The 17,234-nt window shown below is 35.6% G+C and overlaps 1 protein-coding gene across 3 annotated transcripts in view; it reads right to left on the bottom strand.

The window, feature by feature from the left end:
• Nucleotides 1-500: 500 nt before the first annotated feature.
• Nucleotides 501-17,234, bottom strand: part of LOC129263010 (uncharacterized) — a 67,842-nt gene continuing 51,108 nt past the window's right edge. For 2 of the 3 annotated variants that reach the window (XM_064100782.1, XM_064100784.1), the window contains 3 exons: nt 11,268-11,316; nt 7,226-7,728; nt 5,314-6,300 (listed from right to left, as the gene is read on the bottom strand). In XM_064100782.1, coding sequence (XP_063956852.1) covers nt 6,120-6,300; nt 7,226-7,728; nt 11,268-11,316 — 733 coding nt within the window. In that variant the 3' untranslated portion in view covers nt 5,314-6,119. Of the gene's footprint in view, nt 2,796-5,313; nt 6,301-7,225; nt 7,729-11,267; nt 11,317-17,234 lie in introns of those variants that run through there. The other variant, XM_064100783.1, reaches the window with a different exon arrangement.

Below are 17,234 nucleotides of genomic sequence, written 5' to 3'. Positions count from 1 at the left end.
TACGGATAAATAGTGCATAAATATAATACTTCTTTACAAAACCTGGCATATCTGACAGCTTATCTATTCTAATTTTTAGCCACTACACATGCATGTAATTTCATCTCTACACTTTTATACATTGGTAGTCGCCACGATAAAACGTATTTACAAATTGCACCATGATAGTTTTAGGAAGTTATTTTCCTTGTTTGGCAAGAAGCATGAGCAGAATGAGCAAGAATAGGCAACATAATAATTGCGATAAAATAAATATTGAGTGGATGACGTGATCGGTTCATTCAGTATGGAACAGGATATTTACATGCCTGTTCCGCGATCACTATCGTAAATGTATAGTAGTTAGTTATGTATTCTGTTAATCATGTTTATTAAGGCCTATACATGTACCATCGATTGCTATTTATTATGTACCTTGTGCACTCTCTAACAACCATATACTGTAGATTGAAAGTCAATCTAACAGATTGTGGTCATTGACCAATCCAATGTTCCTTTTTCTCTACTGATATTCTTTGTATGATGTATTCAACACTAATTCTCCCGTATCTCAATTACGGTGTTCTTGCATGGGGTAATTCTCTTAAAACCAATCTAGAAAGGGTGTACTTGATTCAAAAAAGAGTTTTAAGAATTGTTTGTAATGTTAACTATCGCTCGCATACTACCCCACTTTTTTATGAGCATAGAATTCTAAAATTACAAGATATCTATGATTTTCAACTTGGTACTCTAATGTATGCATACAATGCAGGCATCATGCCACCAGCTCTGGTCACAATGTTCATGAAAAATAGTGACATACATAACTATTATACACGAAATGCTTCTGCATTCCACTTACCCAAGTTACATACAAGTTCTGCTTTTAGGACAGTTGTAAATACAGGACCCAGGTTCTGGAACTCTCTCAATTCAAATATAAAAAAATCGGTAAGCATTTATACTTTTCAGCGTGTACTTAAAGGTTATCTTCTTAATTGTTATTTGTGAGTTGCTCTAGGTTAAGATATGCTTTTATATACTATGTTATTTTTAATTTTGGAGCCTAAAAAACTGTATATAAGACTGGAGAATGTTATGTTATATCAATATATATTTATCTTGTATCTTGTCTAACTGGATTCTTCTGCAGAGGGTCAGCCCATGTTTTTTTCCTTTTGTATTCTTTTCTTGTGTTTCTTTTACCTTTGTCATGTTATGTTTTTTTACTTTACTATTATTATTTATACATACGATCGTCCTCTTTTTTTCATGCCATGTTATCCATACTCATTTCCTCTTCCATCATATATCACTTAATTATATCATATTGTTGTTAGTTTATTAGACTTCATAACTGTACATTCAAGCAATGTATTCTATTAGTGTGTGTTTTTTGTCATTGATTAGTTTTAGTTTGTCTTTTTTGTTTTATTGTTGCATTTTTTTTTCTTTTGTATTTTAAAGATATTACATGTCAACACTGAATACTATTCAGTCATGTACTTGAAACAAAGGAGACCCTAGCCTTACAAGCCTTCCTTTTTCAGGGGTTCTCCTTGTCTTTCTCTCAATACGTTTAGTTATTTTGCAATGTTTCTTTTTTTTCTACTGTAACAATGATTTATGGTTAATTGATTTTTTTCATTTGTAGAATGTGAAATCATACTTGTAAGATAAAATGTATGTGCAGAAAGAAAGACGAATAAATATCTTATCTTATCTTATCTTATCTTATCTATCTATGTTGGATCAAACGTTTCCATCGAATAAGATTGAATTCTAAATCAGATTGGAAACTTCAATTCAACTTTGGATTGTTCCCTGATCGAAATTCCTGTGCACTCTCTAACTTTCGTAGATTGAAAGTCAATCTAACAGTTTGTGGTCAGGGACCAATCCAATGTTGGATGGAACATTTCAATCGAATAAGACTGAATTCTTATTCCACAAGATTGAAAACGTGAATGCAACATTGGATTCGTCCCTGATCCCAATCATTTTATTGTAAGAAAATTAGAGAGTGAAATAAATGCTTTTTAGCCTACAGGCAGCTATGACCACTATTGTGAAACACTATTACAATAACCAATGCTGATATTGCAATCATTACGACATCCATTGCTACTACAAGTACTACTATTACTACCACTGTCATTACTACTACTTCTATACGTTTACTTTGTGTGTTTTGGATTATAATAATGAATATGACAACCCGCTGAATTTGTTTGTAAAATGAACAAACGTTACTTCGAATGAAATGTCTGAAATGTTGCTGTCAGAATTTAAGAGGAAAGTTCAACAAATGAGAAGGCTTAGTTCGCATGAATAATTGTAAAAAAAAACAACAACGAAACATACACACTTCTGGTTGGCGAACACAATTTGACCATGAAAGTAGTCGTATGGGGGCTTTTGGGGGCAACATTACGTTCGACCCCAGACTAGCCAGTGATTTGGGTCACATCTGATCTTATTCATGATCATTTTTTACCCAAAATGGCGTTGCCCTAATAATAAGCGTGGCTTTCTGTCAAGATGCAATGGGAATCACGTGTTTTAATATCATGACATTGCATCCGAGAGGCTGAAGCAAAGTAGCCCTGCTCCTACCATCCATCATTTAGATCCGGGATGAAAACAAAAACAGAATGTAGATTCCACCATAGCGTTTTCATGTTAATTTCAATCCGCTGTAGTGATATTGATGAGTTGTACACATAACGACCTGTAAGATGAGGACTCGCTGTTCTGGCAATTGCTCAATCGACAGTGCGGGGGATGTAATAATGAATTTTGCCACCATCGTCCTAAAATAAAACAATAAATATAAATATAGTCGGATTTTATGAATTGCCTCGATTTCCATGACTACAGTTTTCAACGAATGTGTTTTCATTGGCTACATTTGTTTCGTCTTGTTTACATTTTCTCCAATCATCGTTGATGGATACTAGTTTATCACTTTAAGAAACATTTTTGATGGGTACGTGCTACGATTTAAAGGAGAAATATATTGACTTTGAAAATGGCCTTATTATATATCAGTGGAAAAGTAATGATGTGGGGATTATCATTTGGTCATTCAACAAATATCGAAAATAATACATAATGTGGAAATCGCCAATTAAAATGCCTCTCCGAAATATGCATCGCATCGGTCTCTGAATTGACTAAATTTGATGACGTGCATGAGTGTACGAGAGACGTGGTTGGCTATCCCACGTCAAGCTCCACTTGTATGCAAAACCTGTTGCGAGGGTACTTTTTCTCCACACTGTCACTGAATACTTCGATCAGGAAATAAAGGGAATCCCAGCAGTTTATCTAAATATGGATTTTGAAACTGACGATTTTGAAGACGAAGAGATTGATGAGGAAGTTTCTAGCTCATGTAGCTGGTAACTACACAAAATCCAAATTTACAAGTAAAGCTTAACGTGGGATAGCCATCCACGTCTCTCGTACACTCATGCACGTTATCAAAAATCCCCCATTTCGCGGACGTAATTCAGCGTTTTTGAGAGAGATTTTTAAACTATCAATGAAATGTCTTTTATCGGTCTCCATGATAAATGATGTACACCATCGTGTTCTTCTTATTTTCTCCTTAATCTTGATATGTAATTCTCCATTTGCATTTTATTTCTACTTTAATGTTCACATATTATTTACAGCTATCGAACAACTTACAGTGCATATGAATAAAAGGTTTGCAATTTGAAAACTGTCCCTAGCAGTAAAATGGGAATTATATTTCTACATATTAGTGGGTTACTGTCTCTTTAATGAGATGGCATTTCTTATCATTTACCAAATTTTGCACTTGAGTGAGAACTGCCAACTTTTGGAAAGCTAGCAGAAATTGGTTATCAAGGGAACACTAATTTTTTTGCGTTTTGTAAAGGAAGCAGAAAAACCCCGCATCCACCGTGAAACATTTTTTTTTATAGTTTAGTTGACTTTCTTAGTTCGTGTAAATCAAACAGAGTCATTAAAAGTAGCTGAACTCTTTTGCTACAAAAATCAAACATTATAATTCTAGGTAAACATTCATTTTTATGCCAGCTTGATTTAAGGATATAAACAAAACAATTTTCAATTTCTGATATATCCTGCCTTTGTCATTACCATATTCTGTCCTTTGATGATGGGTAATGTACATTATTTTTATCATTCATTTCATTTTCCCCACAAGTACCTGTTCTAAATCATGACTTCAAAGAAAAACATGCAGAATAAAGTTCCATGCCTTTCACAACTACAGTCATGTGAATACGATTCATCGTCATGGTCTATACAAGCTTATACTAATCACCCGGGTCGCGTGTGAGTGCAAGATCACTCGGGTTTGCGTTGTTTGAAAAACTAAATATAGACAATGGTTAGTGTCTTGGTCGGTGGAAGGAGTATCTTGAACACAGTCATGTTAAGTCATCTAGACGTGGCCTGTCTGTCTATGATGGTTTATATATAAGAAAGGGGGAGGGGCATAAGCTTGTGAGAATGGTAGAAGGGGGAAATGTATGATTAAATTAATCACTTAAAGTGCGTGTGCTCTTCATCATTTACGTCCAATTTCATCTATATTACTATTAATTTTTGAGCAAGACCCTTTTACGAACTTTACCAATGGTGCTCACCCAGGCGAAATTTATGTCGACATTCCCTTAACATGCTAAATGAGACTTGTACCAATACATAATATCTGGAATACCTCTAACAATATTACAGATATTACTGTACAGATATTACTTTATTTCATCGGATTTTACGCAAAGTGTGAACTTTTTTTTAAAAATATGCACTTTATGCATCGTGTATATTTTTACTTTTTAAATATAATTGAGGTAAATAAAGGAGAGATGATAAGCAATAATTCACTGATAAAACACATGGATATCATTTTCGGTACCAAAATTTTCATTTTTTTTCTTCATTAGATTGGAGTTGGGATGTACATTGCTGCAGATTGAATAATAATAATACACTAAAAACCGGCTGTGTTGCTTTAAAAACTGGATAGGATGGTTGCAGTAACACTGTCCAGACGGACACTCCTCCGACCAACTACGTCTGGGTAGTGATGACATATATATATATTTTTTAAATTTTGATCAATGCACAATACAGTTTTACTCCGACTAGGAGCAATCCACATCTGAACAAGGCGTCTATTGCATGTACGAAGTACGTCTTTCAATGAAATCACTGAACGGGGAAGATTTGACTGGAAAGCTGAGCGATATAAAACTTTATTCAACAAATAGCCAACCAATTCGTTTTATTTTTTTATTTTATTTATTTATTCATTATTTTTTTTTTTTTGGGGGGGGGGGGGTTGCTTGACTTGGGGCTCTCATTGGGCCTTAATTGCTATGTTAGGAAAATTTGATTTATATAATTTGAATGCATATAAAATAGTAAAGCTACGCCAAACCAAATAGGCGGGAAATAAAATTTGGCAAAAGCTGTAGAGTGCATCAATGCAAGCTTTTAGAAAATATATGTTTGATATATCCAAGTGAAGAAATTGAAATATATATGTTTGATATATCCAAGTGAAGAAATTGAAATGTGTAATTGGAAGAGAGGAAAAACAAAATCGACCGTGACGTCACCGGACTCAAGACGGTGACGTCATGATTGAATTTGTATCTGCTCCCTCCCCCCTAATTTCGAAGCCCGACAACAGGAGCTATATTTAAGCAAAACAAAACAAAAAACGCATTTACTTTTAGTGCACTTTAAATAAATATAAATTGCACACTAGAAATTCAACCACGTCCCCTTTTCCCCTTTTTTAGCACTTGCTGTTTTTTTTTTTTGGTTGTTCGTCTGCATTGATCTAAGTGTGTGCTGCAGTTCTACGTTGTCATATTATTCAATATCACAAAATCTATGGGAAAATTTATGTATACTAAAGTTAAAAGTGAATAATGTGGATTTATTTCAAAGATGTAGAAATTTACTATAAAACGTATTGGGATCCATTTTCTATATTGTATTGTTAAATTTTAAACTAAATACAATTATACATAGGCCTATAATGTTTTATATTGCATCCTTGTGTTTTCTTTCAATATGAATGACAAACAATAATCTTTCAATAGACTCATACGTCATACGTCTTTTTAAACCCTAAATTCTAGTGTTGGTATGCATTTATGTGACATTGAAAGTAGACAGTGTAGAAGCAGAGCAGTATATCTTACATGGTAAACATACACATCGAAACCGTCGGAAGATCCACAGTGAAGGTGAACGAGGTGAGAATGCAGCCTGCCATTCTTCGTCGTCCCACAGTAAACGAACCTGTAATCATGACAAAACGGAGGCGTGTAAGAAATCATGAGAAGATGGGGAATTTGTATCCAAGTGTTTGCGTGTCTGTATGTTTTGGGTTTAAATGCTAGTAGTATGTAACGCTGTCGTTATGATTGAATACATTTTTGTTTACTCTCCCGAAATGAAAATTTATCTATCATAATATTAAAAACTTTTACAATATCTTTGCTTTGACTTTGAGTATGAAAAATGCAGGATGATAGGTGAGAGTATCAAATAAGTTTGGCTTATCTTCCCCAAAATGTCAGTTATTTTTGCAATTCATTATTACAATAATGTATCTGTGATATATATTGCGGTGGGGATGATTTAAAATTTGAATCAAATTGAAATGCAGGATACATTTTGGGATTTATGATGACCGGGAACGTAATCTTTATAACAAAATATATGACTGAAGTGACATCTATTCAAGTAATAAAAGACAATTAGTACATACGAAATATTGAGAAATATTGAAAAGGACATTTTTAATACAATAGACAAATCGATTATTTCACATCGAGTACGAGTTAGGTATGAAATACTATTGAGAGTAGGCTATTGGAGCTTATACAAGAGTTACAATCGAACTAGCAGTAAAATTCAAATGTGCATGCTGGTGCTATTTTCTAACAGTAACATTTAATGACAGGGTAATGCTATCAAATTTTTAAGTACAAAAAAATGTATTTGAGGACCTGACATATTCATGGCAATTCTAAGAGTACATGTACCTGACACTATTAATGGCTAAAAAAGAATGGAACCGTTTCTTCTCTGGATGTATCCAAATATTTACAGCAAAATATTTTGCATGTAATATGAAAACTGTAGGATTTGAGCCACTGCATTGGAATGATATTTGAAATTGTATCAATGAAATAGTTTTTTTTGATAAGCAAAAACTTACGAAACGTATTGCATCGTCTTCACACGTCTGCAGCAGTCGATAAGGTAAACTAAGTCATTCTCGTCTGTCCACGTCACCCATTTCAGATAGAGCGACACCAGGTTCTGTGTATGTTCTTTGATGACCTGACCCAGTCCTCTCATTGTCTCTCTCGATACACGGCTCCTCTCTGATGAAGGTGATGGCGGACCACATAGATATATGTGTTTGAGTTTCTGCCCTGCTGTCAGACGAAGAACAGCGGAGTAACGAGCAATGTCTCCCTCCGCGTCATCCATCGTGATATCAATACCTTCCAGACCAGGGAGCGATGAGATTAGACCATTATAGCTTTGCGACGTCACTCTCTCGGGTGATAGTTTTGTGACCGATGGTAGCTCAGGAAGTGATGGAGGGAAACTGAGAGATGAGTCTAAGATGGTAAGATGCTTCAGTGAGGTGACAGATCTGAGACATGGCCACATTCTAGAAGTCATCTCAGAAGACAGACAACATTTGATTATCTGAATGAAAATATAAATAGAAAAGACGGATAATTTTGGGACAAGATTATTCTTCACATCTTTCATGCATGTCGTGAAAACATAAATATCCCCCCCCGAAAAAACGCGATAATACATAAATCAAAGGTGATTTTTGTCTCACCTGCATAGCAGAGTGAGACTATAGGCGCCGCTTTTCCGACGGCGGCGGCGACGGCGACGGCGGCGGCGGTGGCGGCGGCGACGGCGGCGGCGGCGTCAACACCAAATCTTAACCTGAGGTTAAGTTTTTGAAATGACAGCATAACTTAGAAAGTATATGGACCTAGTTCATGAAACTTGGCCATAAGGTTAATCAAGTATTACTGAACATCCTGCCTGTGTTTCATGTCACATGACCAAGGTCAAAGGTCATTTAGGGTCAATGAACTTAGACCATGTTGGGGGAATCAACATCAAAATCTTAACCTAAGGTTAAGTTTTTGAAATGTCATCATAACTTAGAAAATATATGGACCTAGTTCATGAAACTTATACATAAGGTTAATCAAGTATCACTGAACATCCTGCATGAGTTTCACGTCACATGACCAAGGTCAAAGGTCATTTAGGGTCAATGAACTTTGGCCGAATTGGGGGTATCTGTTGAATTACCATCATAACTTTGAAAGTTTATGGATCTGATTCATGAAACTTGGACATAATAGTAATCAAGTATTACTGAACATCCTGTGCAAGTTTCAGGTCACATGATCAAGGTCAAAGGTCATTTAGGGTCAATGAACTTTGGCCAAATTGGGGTATTTGTTGAATTACAGCCATAAATTTGAAAGTGTGTTGGTCTAGTTCATAAAACTTGGACATAATAGTAATCAAGTATCACTGAACATCCTGTGCGAGTTTCAGGTCACATGATCAAGGTCAAAGGTCATGTAAGGTCAAAGAACTTTGGCCACGTTGGGGGTATTTGTTGAATTGCCATCATATCTCTATAAGTGTATTGGTCTAGTTCATAAAACGTGGAAATAAGAGTAACCAAGTATCACTGAACATCTTGTGCGAGTTATAGTAGTTTTCAAAATCAGCACTGCTGCTATATTGAATCGCGTGATGCAGGTGAGACGGCCAGAGGCATTCCACTTGTTAATATTAGATATTATTTAGACATTTAAAGAAAATGTATTAATTCAGAGGATTAGTTTTGAACAAATACCGAGTGATAATTTTTTTAAATAAAAGAAACAATTAAAATGGAAGCGTATCTCTAGTTTAGCTAAATCCCCCTCCCCCCAAATAGCATTTCTCCGGCCTCGCCCCCTATTTGTTGGCAACCAAAAAAAGGTGTGCTTTTTAATTTGAGAGAAACGCTGAAAAAAAAACAGAGAAAAAAATACGAAAATGACGAAAGGGGTATTATATCTATGTTTAATTTACGGCCATGTAATGACCGGCCTGACCCCCATAGACTTGCAGTGGCACCGCATTCTGTTAGTTCATCTATACGCAAACCACGCTACCGCAACTGAGTGCGCATCAACAAAGGCATTCTACTGCACATGGGTTTCTTGCACTCAGGGTCCATCAACGGCCGAGTAGCTCTGCACATGTTGCTTACCATATGTGCATAAATAGGCCTTAAAAACAATATTTAAAAAAGTAATGCTTAAAATATCCGATCTTCAGGACTTAATATCAACAGATAAGAAACATGAGAAAGATAACAGTTTCATGAATTACTAATAATGAAATTGTCTCTCTTTGCAGAATGGAATATCGACAAGTTTCATCTCTCGGTTAGGAAGAGTAATAAGGAAGATAGTCATATTCATACGATAGCAAAATGTCCTTACAATTTCCCAGGAGGATAATTAAAAATATCGGCTAGCATTTCGCTCTTGTATCGTTTGTTAAGTATGATCCATATCCACTTCACAATTCTCCTACGATGCTTGAAATAGTGCTTAATTTGGCCCTTTTTCAGATCGTGATATCATTTTTTATCAGCTCGCGCTCGTGCATTATTGAATTTCATATTAAAAGAAATGTATTTAGAATGCCCAGATTTAACCCCCCCACCCCTCAAAAAAGCGCGCACACTTGTTTATTGAGATATGTAGTTTGTTCTTTATTCAAAACATGCTTAAATTATCCAGATTCATATCAGAATATACAAACAATCTCGCGCTTCCCGTTCGCATTATTCATGTAGGAAGACACCCAAATAGTTATCCTTTTCCTGGTTTACAAAGCATGAATAGCGTGTCCCTTTTCTAGGTCTAAAAATCTCTTTATGTGGCTACCGGTTCGCGCTCGCATTATTTATTCATATATTTTATTCATGATTAGATAAAAGTGCTTTAGAATGTCATTTTTTTTAATATCAGAATGCATTTCTTTATTGTTGAAATGTGTATCGTTTTCATGGGTAACTGCAAGCAGTCAATAACTTGTCCCTTTCCAATAAAAAGAAATCTGCTCGGAGTGATTATTTAGTTAAATACACATCTTGTTCACGATCACAATCATTGTTCAGAATGTTCAATTTTCAGGATCATAGTTCCTTAAAAAAATCAGATCGTTCTTCGCCCTCGTACTTTTCAATTAGGGCTTTTACGAGATTATTATTTATCTATTTTTGTGAGAATAAATGTAAGAAGTGACTGTTAGGACTACCCCTTCAATTAAACAAATGCAAGTCATTTTTGAGAGGCCAATCGGGGAAAACATGGGTATTTTTTTCGACCCCCCCCCCATTTTGGCGAATACTGGATCCACCCCTGGTCACTGTCCCAATTGATTACGATATCTTATCAATCGAAGTGCCCCCAACATGCTAGTGGTGTGAAGTTTTTAAGATGATAATTTGTTTTAATGAAAAAAAAATTACCCATTTTACATCACACTTTAATGCAAACGGATTCATCCCTTTGTCAAAGTGTATTTTTGTCTTCTTTATATTAAACACATTCTCAAGCATGGGGTTGGCTGAAAATCTTACGATATGATGTTTATAAGTTGTTTTCCAATATCCAATTATGAAATATATAAAGAAGGTACTCTAAAGGCTAATTTTGAATAAACATTAGAACATTACCTAAACTGGGCGCTAGATCTAAATATGGTGATCACAAAAAATGAAAAATTTAAATTCTACCGGGTAAAAATGCATTGAATACCTATTGTGTCTCGTTTTTCAATATATTGTTACGAAACTAGATTAATACAGTTAGTAATCATTCAAAATAATTATAAATGAAATTTTTCTGCCACAGCTTAGTGCACTCAAATATTATTTAGTTAGATACACCTTGATCATGATTAAAAAATTGTTCAGAATATTCAATTACCAGGTCTAAATGCATGAAAAAATGAGTTGACTCCTCGCGCTCGCATTAATAAAGTTAAGATGTACTTAAAAAATCAGTCTTTAGCTATGAATACCCATAAAAGAAACATCAACTTTTAGGGACCGATCGACGAACATGTGGAAGATATCCCCTCCCCCTTGTTTTACCAAATTAACACACAGCGACGTACATGTGTAGTATATATATGCTTACCCTAGCACCTGAGCTGGTATCAAAGTCGAATTGCCATTTATCAAGAGATCTGTGTTGTATAGAAAAGATGCATTCATAATGGAAATGATAATCAATCATGAAACACCTTTAAGATGTGAACTTGGTGCCACGAAAATTATTATAAGCTTTAAAGTTATTTTAATCATAATTATAGGTAACAACAATGTTATTGTGACAAACACTGCAACCAGATGCTCTTGTAATGTTCTAGAATTAAAATTATGACTAAGTAAAAAAGGGAAGAAGAAGAAGAAAAAAATGTGTTGGTTTGGGCGGGTGTCTATCGGCATTTTTTCCCATATATTCGATGATATTGTTTTAGCTCCAGCGCAGTAAAAATAGAAGTTTCTGATACATACACAGTAAAAAAAAATATACAACGCTGTTTACTATATAAACCTTACAGTAATTGTTTAAACAGATTAAACAACTGTTTAAATCTTAAGCAACAAAGTTTAATTTTCAATATCTAATTGTCAATAAATTAAACATGATGTTTTAACGGTTAAACAAATACTGTAAGGTTCATGTACATGTAGTAAACAGCGTTGTGTAATATCTTAAACACCGTTTTTACTGTGTACAGTGTGATGCTTCAGAAAAGATGTATTTGGCGATCAAAATATATTACATCACTGATAGAGTTATCATCGTGATCATAATGATCAGAAATATAATTCGAATCACATTACAAGCAATATGTAACTCGTATCATTATTATAACCATTAACTATAAACCATAAGAGAACAGATATATCTTGAAGAAAGAAAAATCGCCGTTGCCATGGAGGCAATAAACAAAGCAACGTTAGACTTCATTCGAATTGCCCCCCCCCAAAAAAAAAAAAAATAATAATAATAATAGATAAATAAAAAATAAAAATCTGGAAGAATATGGTTCGTTTTTAGTTTAATATCAAATACCATAATTAAATAGTGTTGGGAATAGTCATCTGCAATAATGTGTCATCACGTCATTGCGATATGAATTTAGAATAAGAGAATTAAAGAGAATGTACATACATTGGACTAATGATGATAGAAAACCATTCTGAAAGCATCATCGAATTAACTACTGTTGAACTTAAAATAACGTAAAACAGGCTAATCATTTATTGAGCCCTTGAAGGGTGTTTATATTAAGTTTGGTGTAATAGTAGAGCGGATAAGCCGAACAATTGTGCAAATTATGACTAAAGCCTGAAACTTTCACAAGTGTTAGTATGCTGCAATATTTATTTTAAAGATGGGAGGTAAATTTATAAATGCCATTTTCGGCCGTTGCCATGGTAACGGATTAATTTCTCCAAAATAAAATACATTCCGATGTAAATGGTAAATAAACGTGATATAGACGACGAAAATGATAATTTTCAGGTTCCCAATTGAATTTATATGAAATTAAGAAATATTCAAGATCACCAAGATAGTTCCAATTGGTCCGTTGCCATGACAACGGCTTGTTTTACCCCAGAAAAATAAAAAATATAAAAAAAGAATATGATTTAGCTTTGATTTCCCCTAATTTTCAAGTTCGTAAACAAATGTATTGTGGTTGCTAAAAGTGTAAATAACATCTACAGACATTACCATGGCAACCAAATAACTTCTAATTTACAAAAATAGCATGGTTGACAAGACAATGAACAGGTGGAAAATACAATTGGAATTGACTTAATCCGTATGCTTAAGTTTCGACCCCCTCATTTGAACTAAAATACAGAAAGTGTTCTGCAGGAATATCTTATGAAGATAAAAATTATGTTGCCATGGTAATGCTTGAATTAAATTTAATAACAAACAATGTTGGAAAGCATCATTTTTTATGGTACGCCTTTCAATTCATGCATATAATTATCAGAAAATTGTTACTTTTTTGTAAATAACCATCATTTCTTGAAATTTCCTGAAAATTTCCAAAAATTCAAGAAATTCCCACAAAATTCCCGTTTATTCCCATGGAAAATTCCCGGGAAATTGTGCAACCCTACTCCCCCCTAAATAAATCATTACCAATAAAGAGAAAGTGAAAGAGAGATTGATGAAATATGATTATTTTACGAATATTATACCCAAACTCTTTTACCAAATTTTATTGTTGCATTGAAAAATTTCGAAAGTTGTGCTCTCTCGCTGGACTCGCTGACAACTGTTTCAAAGGATTTTTTCTCGATATCTGGCTCTCATACATGTATCTGGCCCCCTCAAAACGGGTGTCTGGAAAACGAAGACCGAAGACCGAAGACCGGGGACTCATATCACACTCGTGTGAAAGCGTTTGTAGTTCACGCCCGAAGTGTGTACAAAGCATGCAGTGCAAAGTGTGTACAAAACACGTGCGCGGGTTAGAATGGACTTTGGACCTTACCCCGACAAATGTTCTCCCATTGACAATGCACGGGTCCCCGGTCTTCGATCTTCGTTTTCCAAACCCGCTGTTGGGTGTCTGGAAAACGAAGACCGAAGACCGGGGATCGCATTCGTTTAGCTAAGATACCACTTATAAATGTCATTATGAAGGCCTCTATTATTCAGCTCAAATTCAAGAATATTCTGATCTAGAATACATTAATGTCATTAATTGGCTGATAATGAAGTCATGTTAATTGCTTGTGTCAATAATTAGTATAGTTAGACCAGTTGAAGCGGGATAGGTCTCCCAGTTTACACCACTATTCCACTGAGACACGGTAACAAACTCCAGTAATCAATCAGACCAGTTTCAAATTTCCAGATAGGTTAACTCTAGACCAGTAATTTCAGACCAGTTTAATTCTTAACTGGTCCAGTAAAGTGAACTCGACCAGTTAGACCAGTATGCCGTTTTTCCATTTTCCAGAATTACATTCTGTGAACTGGTTTTTCCTTCTTAATTGGCTGACATTAATTTGCAATTTTACTACCATTGACATAACGCATGTCCCCGGTCTTCGGTCTTCGTTTTCCAAACCTGTTGTTGGGTGTCTGGAAAACGAAGACAGAAGACCGGGGATCGCGTCAATTCGTCTAGCTAAGATAGGCCTATAATATTCAGCACCAGTTCAAGAATATTCTGATCTTGGATACGTCATCAGCTATGATTGGCTGCGGATAAGTTATTGTTATTTGTGTGAATATCGTTATCAGCTAGGGCATGATATTAGGGATAACGTACATATTTCACCCAAGGAATTCAGCCATTGCAATTCCGAAAACTGTCATAAAACTGAAAACTTGCATACAATACACCTCATACTGCGCAATCACGTACAGGCAGACTCAACTCAACTGGCGTTTGCAACTATTTTACTACCATTGACATTGTGCATGTCCCCGGTCTTCGGTCTTCGTTTTCCAAACCTGTTGTTGGGTGTCTGGAAAACGAAGACCGGGGATCGCATTCGTTTAGCTAAGATACCACTTATAAATGTCATTATGAAGGCCTCTATTATTCAGCTCAAATTCAAGAATATTCTGATCTAGAATACATTAGTGTCATTAATTGGCTGATAATGAAGTCATGTTAATTGCTTGTGTCAATAATTAGTATAGTTAGACCAGTTGAAGCGGGATAGGTCTCCCAGTTTACACCACTATTCCACTGAGACAAGTAACAAACTCCAGTAATCAATCAGACCAGTTTCAAATTTCCAGATAGGTTAACTCTAGACCAGTAATTTCAGACCAGTTTAATTCTTAACTGGTCCAGTAAAGTGAACTCGACCAGTTAGACCAGTATGCCGTTTTTCCATTTTCCAGAATTACATTCTGTGAACTGGTTTTTCCTTCTTAATTGGCTGACATTAATTTGCAATTTTACTACCATTGACATAACGCATGTCCCCGGTCTTCGGTCTTCGTTTTCCAAACCTGTTGTTGGGTGTCTGGAAAACGAAGACAGAAGACCGGGGATCGCGTCAATTCGTCTAGCTAAGATAGGCCTATAATATTCAGCACCAGTTCAAGAATATTCTGATCTTGGATACGTCATCAGCTATGATTGGCTGCGGATAAGTTATTGTTATTTGTGTGAATATCGTTATCAGCTAGGGCATGATATTAAGGATAACGTAAATATTTCACCCAAGGAATTCAGCCATTGCAATTCCGAAAACTGTCATAAAACTGAAAACTTGCATACAATACACCTCATACTGCGCAATCACGTACAGGCAGACTCAACTCAACTGGCGTTTGCAACTATACTACCTTTGACATTATGCATGTCCCCGGTCTTCGGTCTTCGTTTTCCAAACCTGTTGTTGGGTGTCTGGAAAACGAAGACAGAAGACCGGGGATTGTGTATTCGTCTAGCTAAGATAGGCCTATAATATTCAACTCCAGTTTAAGAATATTCTGATCTTGGATACGTCATCAGCTATGATTGGCTGCGGATAAGTTACGGTTATTTGTGTGAATATCGTTATCAGCTAGGGCATGATATTAAGGATAACGTACATATTTCACCCACGGAATTCAGCCATTGCAATTCTGAAAACTGTCATAAAACTGAAAACTTGCATACAATACACCTCATACTGCGCAATCACGTACAAGCAGACTCAACTCAACTGGCGTTTGCAACTATTTTACTACCATTGACATTACGCATGTCCCCGGTCTTCGGTCTTCGTTTTCCAAACCTGTTGTTGGGTGTCTGGAAAACGAAGACAGAAGACCGGGGATTTCATTCGTCAAGCTAATTACCACATATAGCGTGCTATGGACACGTTTCCGTGCAATTGTACTTCGTTTTCTTCATGCTGGCTGATAAACAGACCTTAAAACAACCGATATACGTGGATACAATATTTCATGAAATTGTCATATCGTTTTTAAAGAAAACAAATTTTCAAACTGAAAAAATGCATGCAATTAATAGATGCTTACATAGAATCAGGGACGTAGCAGCGCTCGGTGGCCAGGGGAGGGGGGGGGGACGAGAGCCAGAAAATTCCCGGTCATTATCATCAGTGGCGTAATTAAGAAAAACGGGAAAAAGAAAAAAGGGAGGGAGAAAGAAAGAAAGGGAAATGGGGAAGGAAATGGGAAAAGGAAAGGAGGAAAAGGAAAGGGAAAATTAAAAAGAAAACGAAGAAAAAAACTTTTTTTTTGAATGGAAAAGAAAGGAAAGCGGGAAAATATACGAAAGAAGAACATTTGAGAAAGAACACATCATTCCGAAATAGGCCTATGTAATGCAATAGCACGGTGGGAAATAATTTAAAAGATAACAAAATGGTATGAAGAGCGGGAAACGAAGGTAGAACGTAATTAATCAAAAGCTAAATTGGAAAAAAATACAAGGGAAAAAGGACAAGAAAAAAATAATAACACGACCGGGCTGCCGATGATTGAAAAGAGCGGGAAGAAAGATGGTCTGCATACAACATTGTGTTATAAGCTTGCTAGATTTTGCTAGGGGGGGGGGGGGTGTTCCACACCCAAGAGGGAAAAAAAGAAATTATAGGAGACAAAGTATAATGAAATGAATGGACAATGAAATGTGTTATTTGCTGAATATAATGGAAAATATATCACATAATTAGAATTTAATTTCAATAGGCAATTTTTTTCCAGCTCACTTTGCACGCTAGCGACTTTTTACAATTTTTTTCCCACGTTGGTATGCTTTGCCCTATAAATATTTGGTTCGTTACGCAACTGGGTTGAATAAATGTGTTGTGTAAAAGCTATAGTCTATGTAGAATGCGATTTGATTAAAATAGCGGCAATCTGCGAGGTTTAAATGGCTTTGATATCAAGAAGTTTTCAGGGGGCTCCGCCCCGGACCCCAACCGCACATCACTGCGTATGGAAGTGTTGGGCCATGGGCCCAAAAAGTTGTACAAACAAAAACGCAAAAAAAGCAGAGGAAAAGTGTAGGATATGATTTTATTTACTGAATATAATGTCAAAAAATAGCTCAAAGTTAGATTCTCATGAAAAGGTGATTTTTTTCTCGCT

Source organism: Lytechinus pictus, chromosome 6 (genome assembly GCF_037042905.1).
Source record: "Lytechinus pictus isolate F3 Inbred chromosome 6, Lp3.0, whole genome shotgun sequence".
Taxonomy (NCBI): Eukaryota; Metazoa; Echinodermata; class Echinoidea; order Temnopleuroida; family Toxopneustidae; genus Lytechinus; species Lytechinus pictus.
The sequence above is the reverse complement of the archived record's forward strand: the minus strand, read 5'-3'. Positions and strand labels throughout refer to the sequence as shown.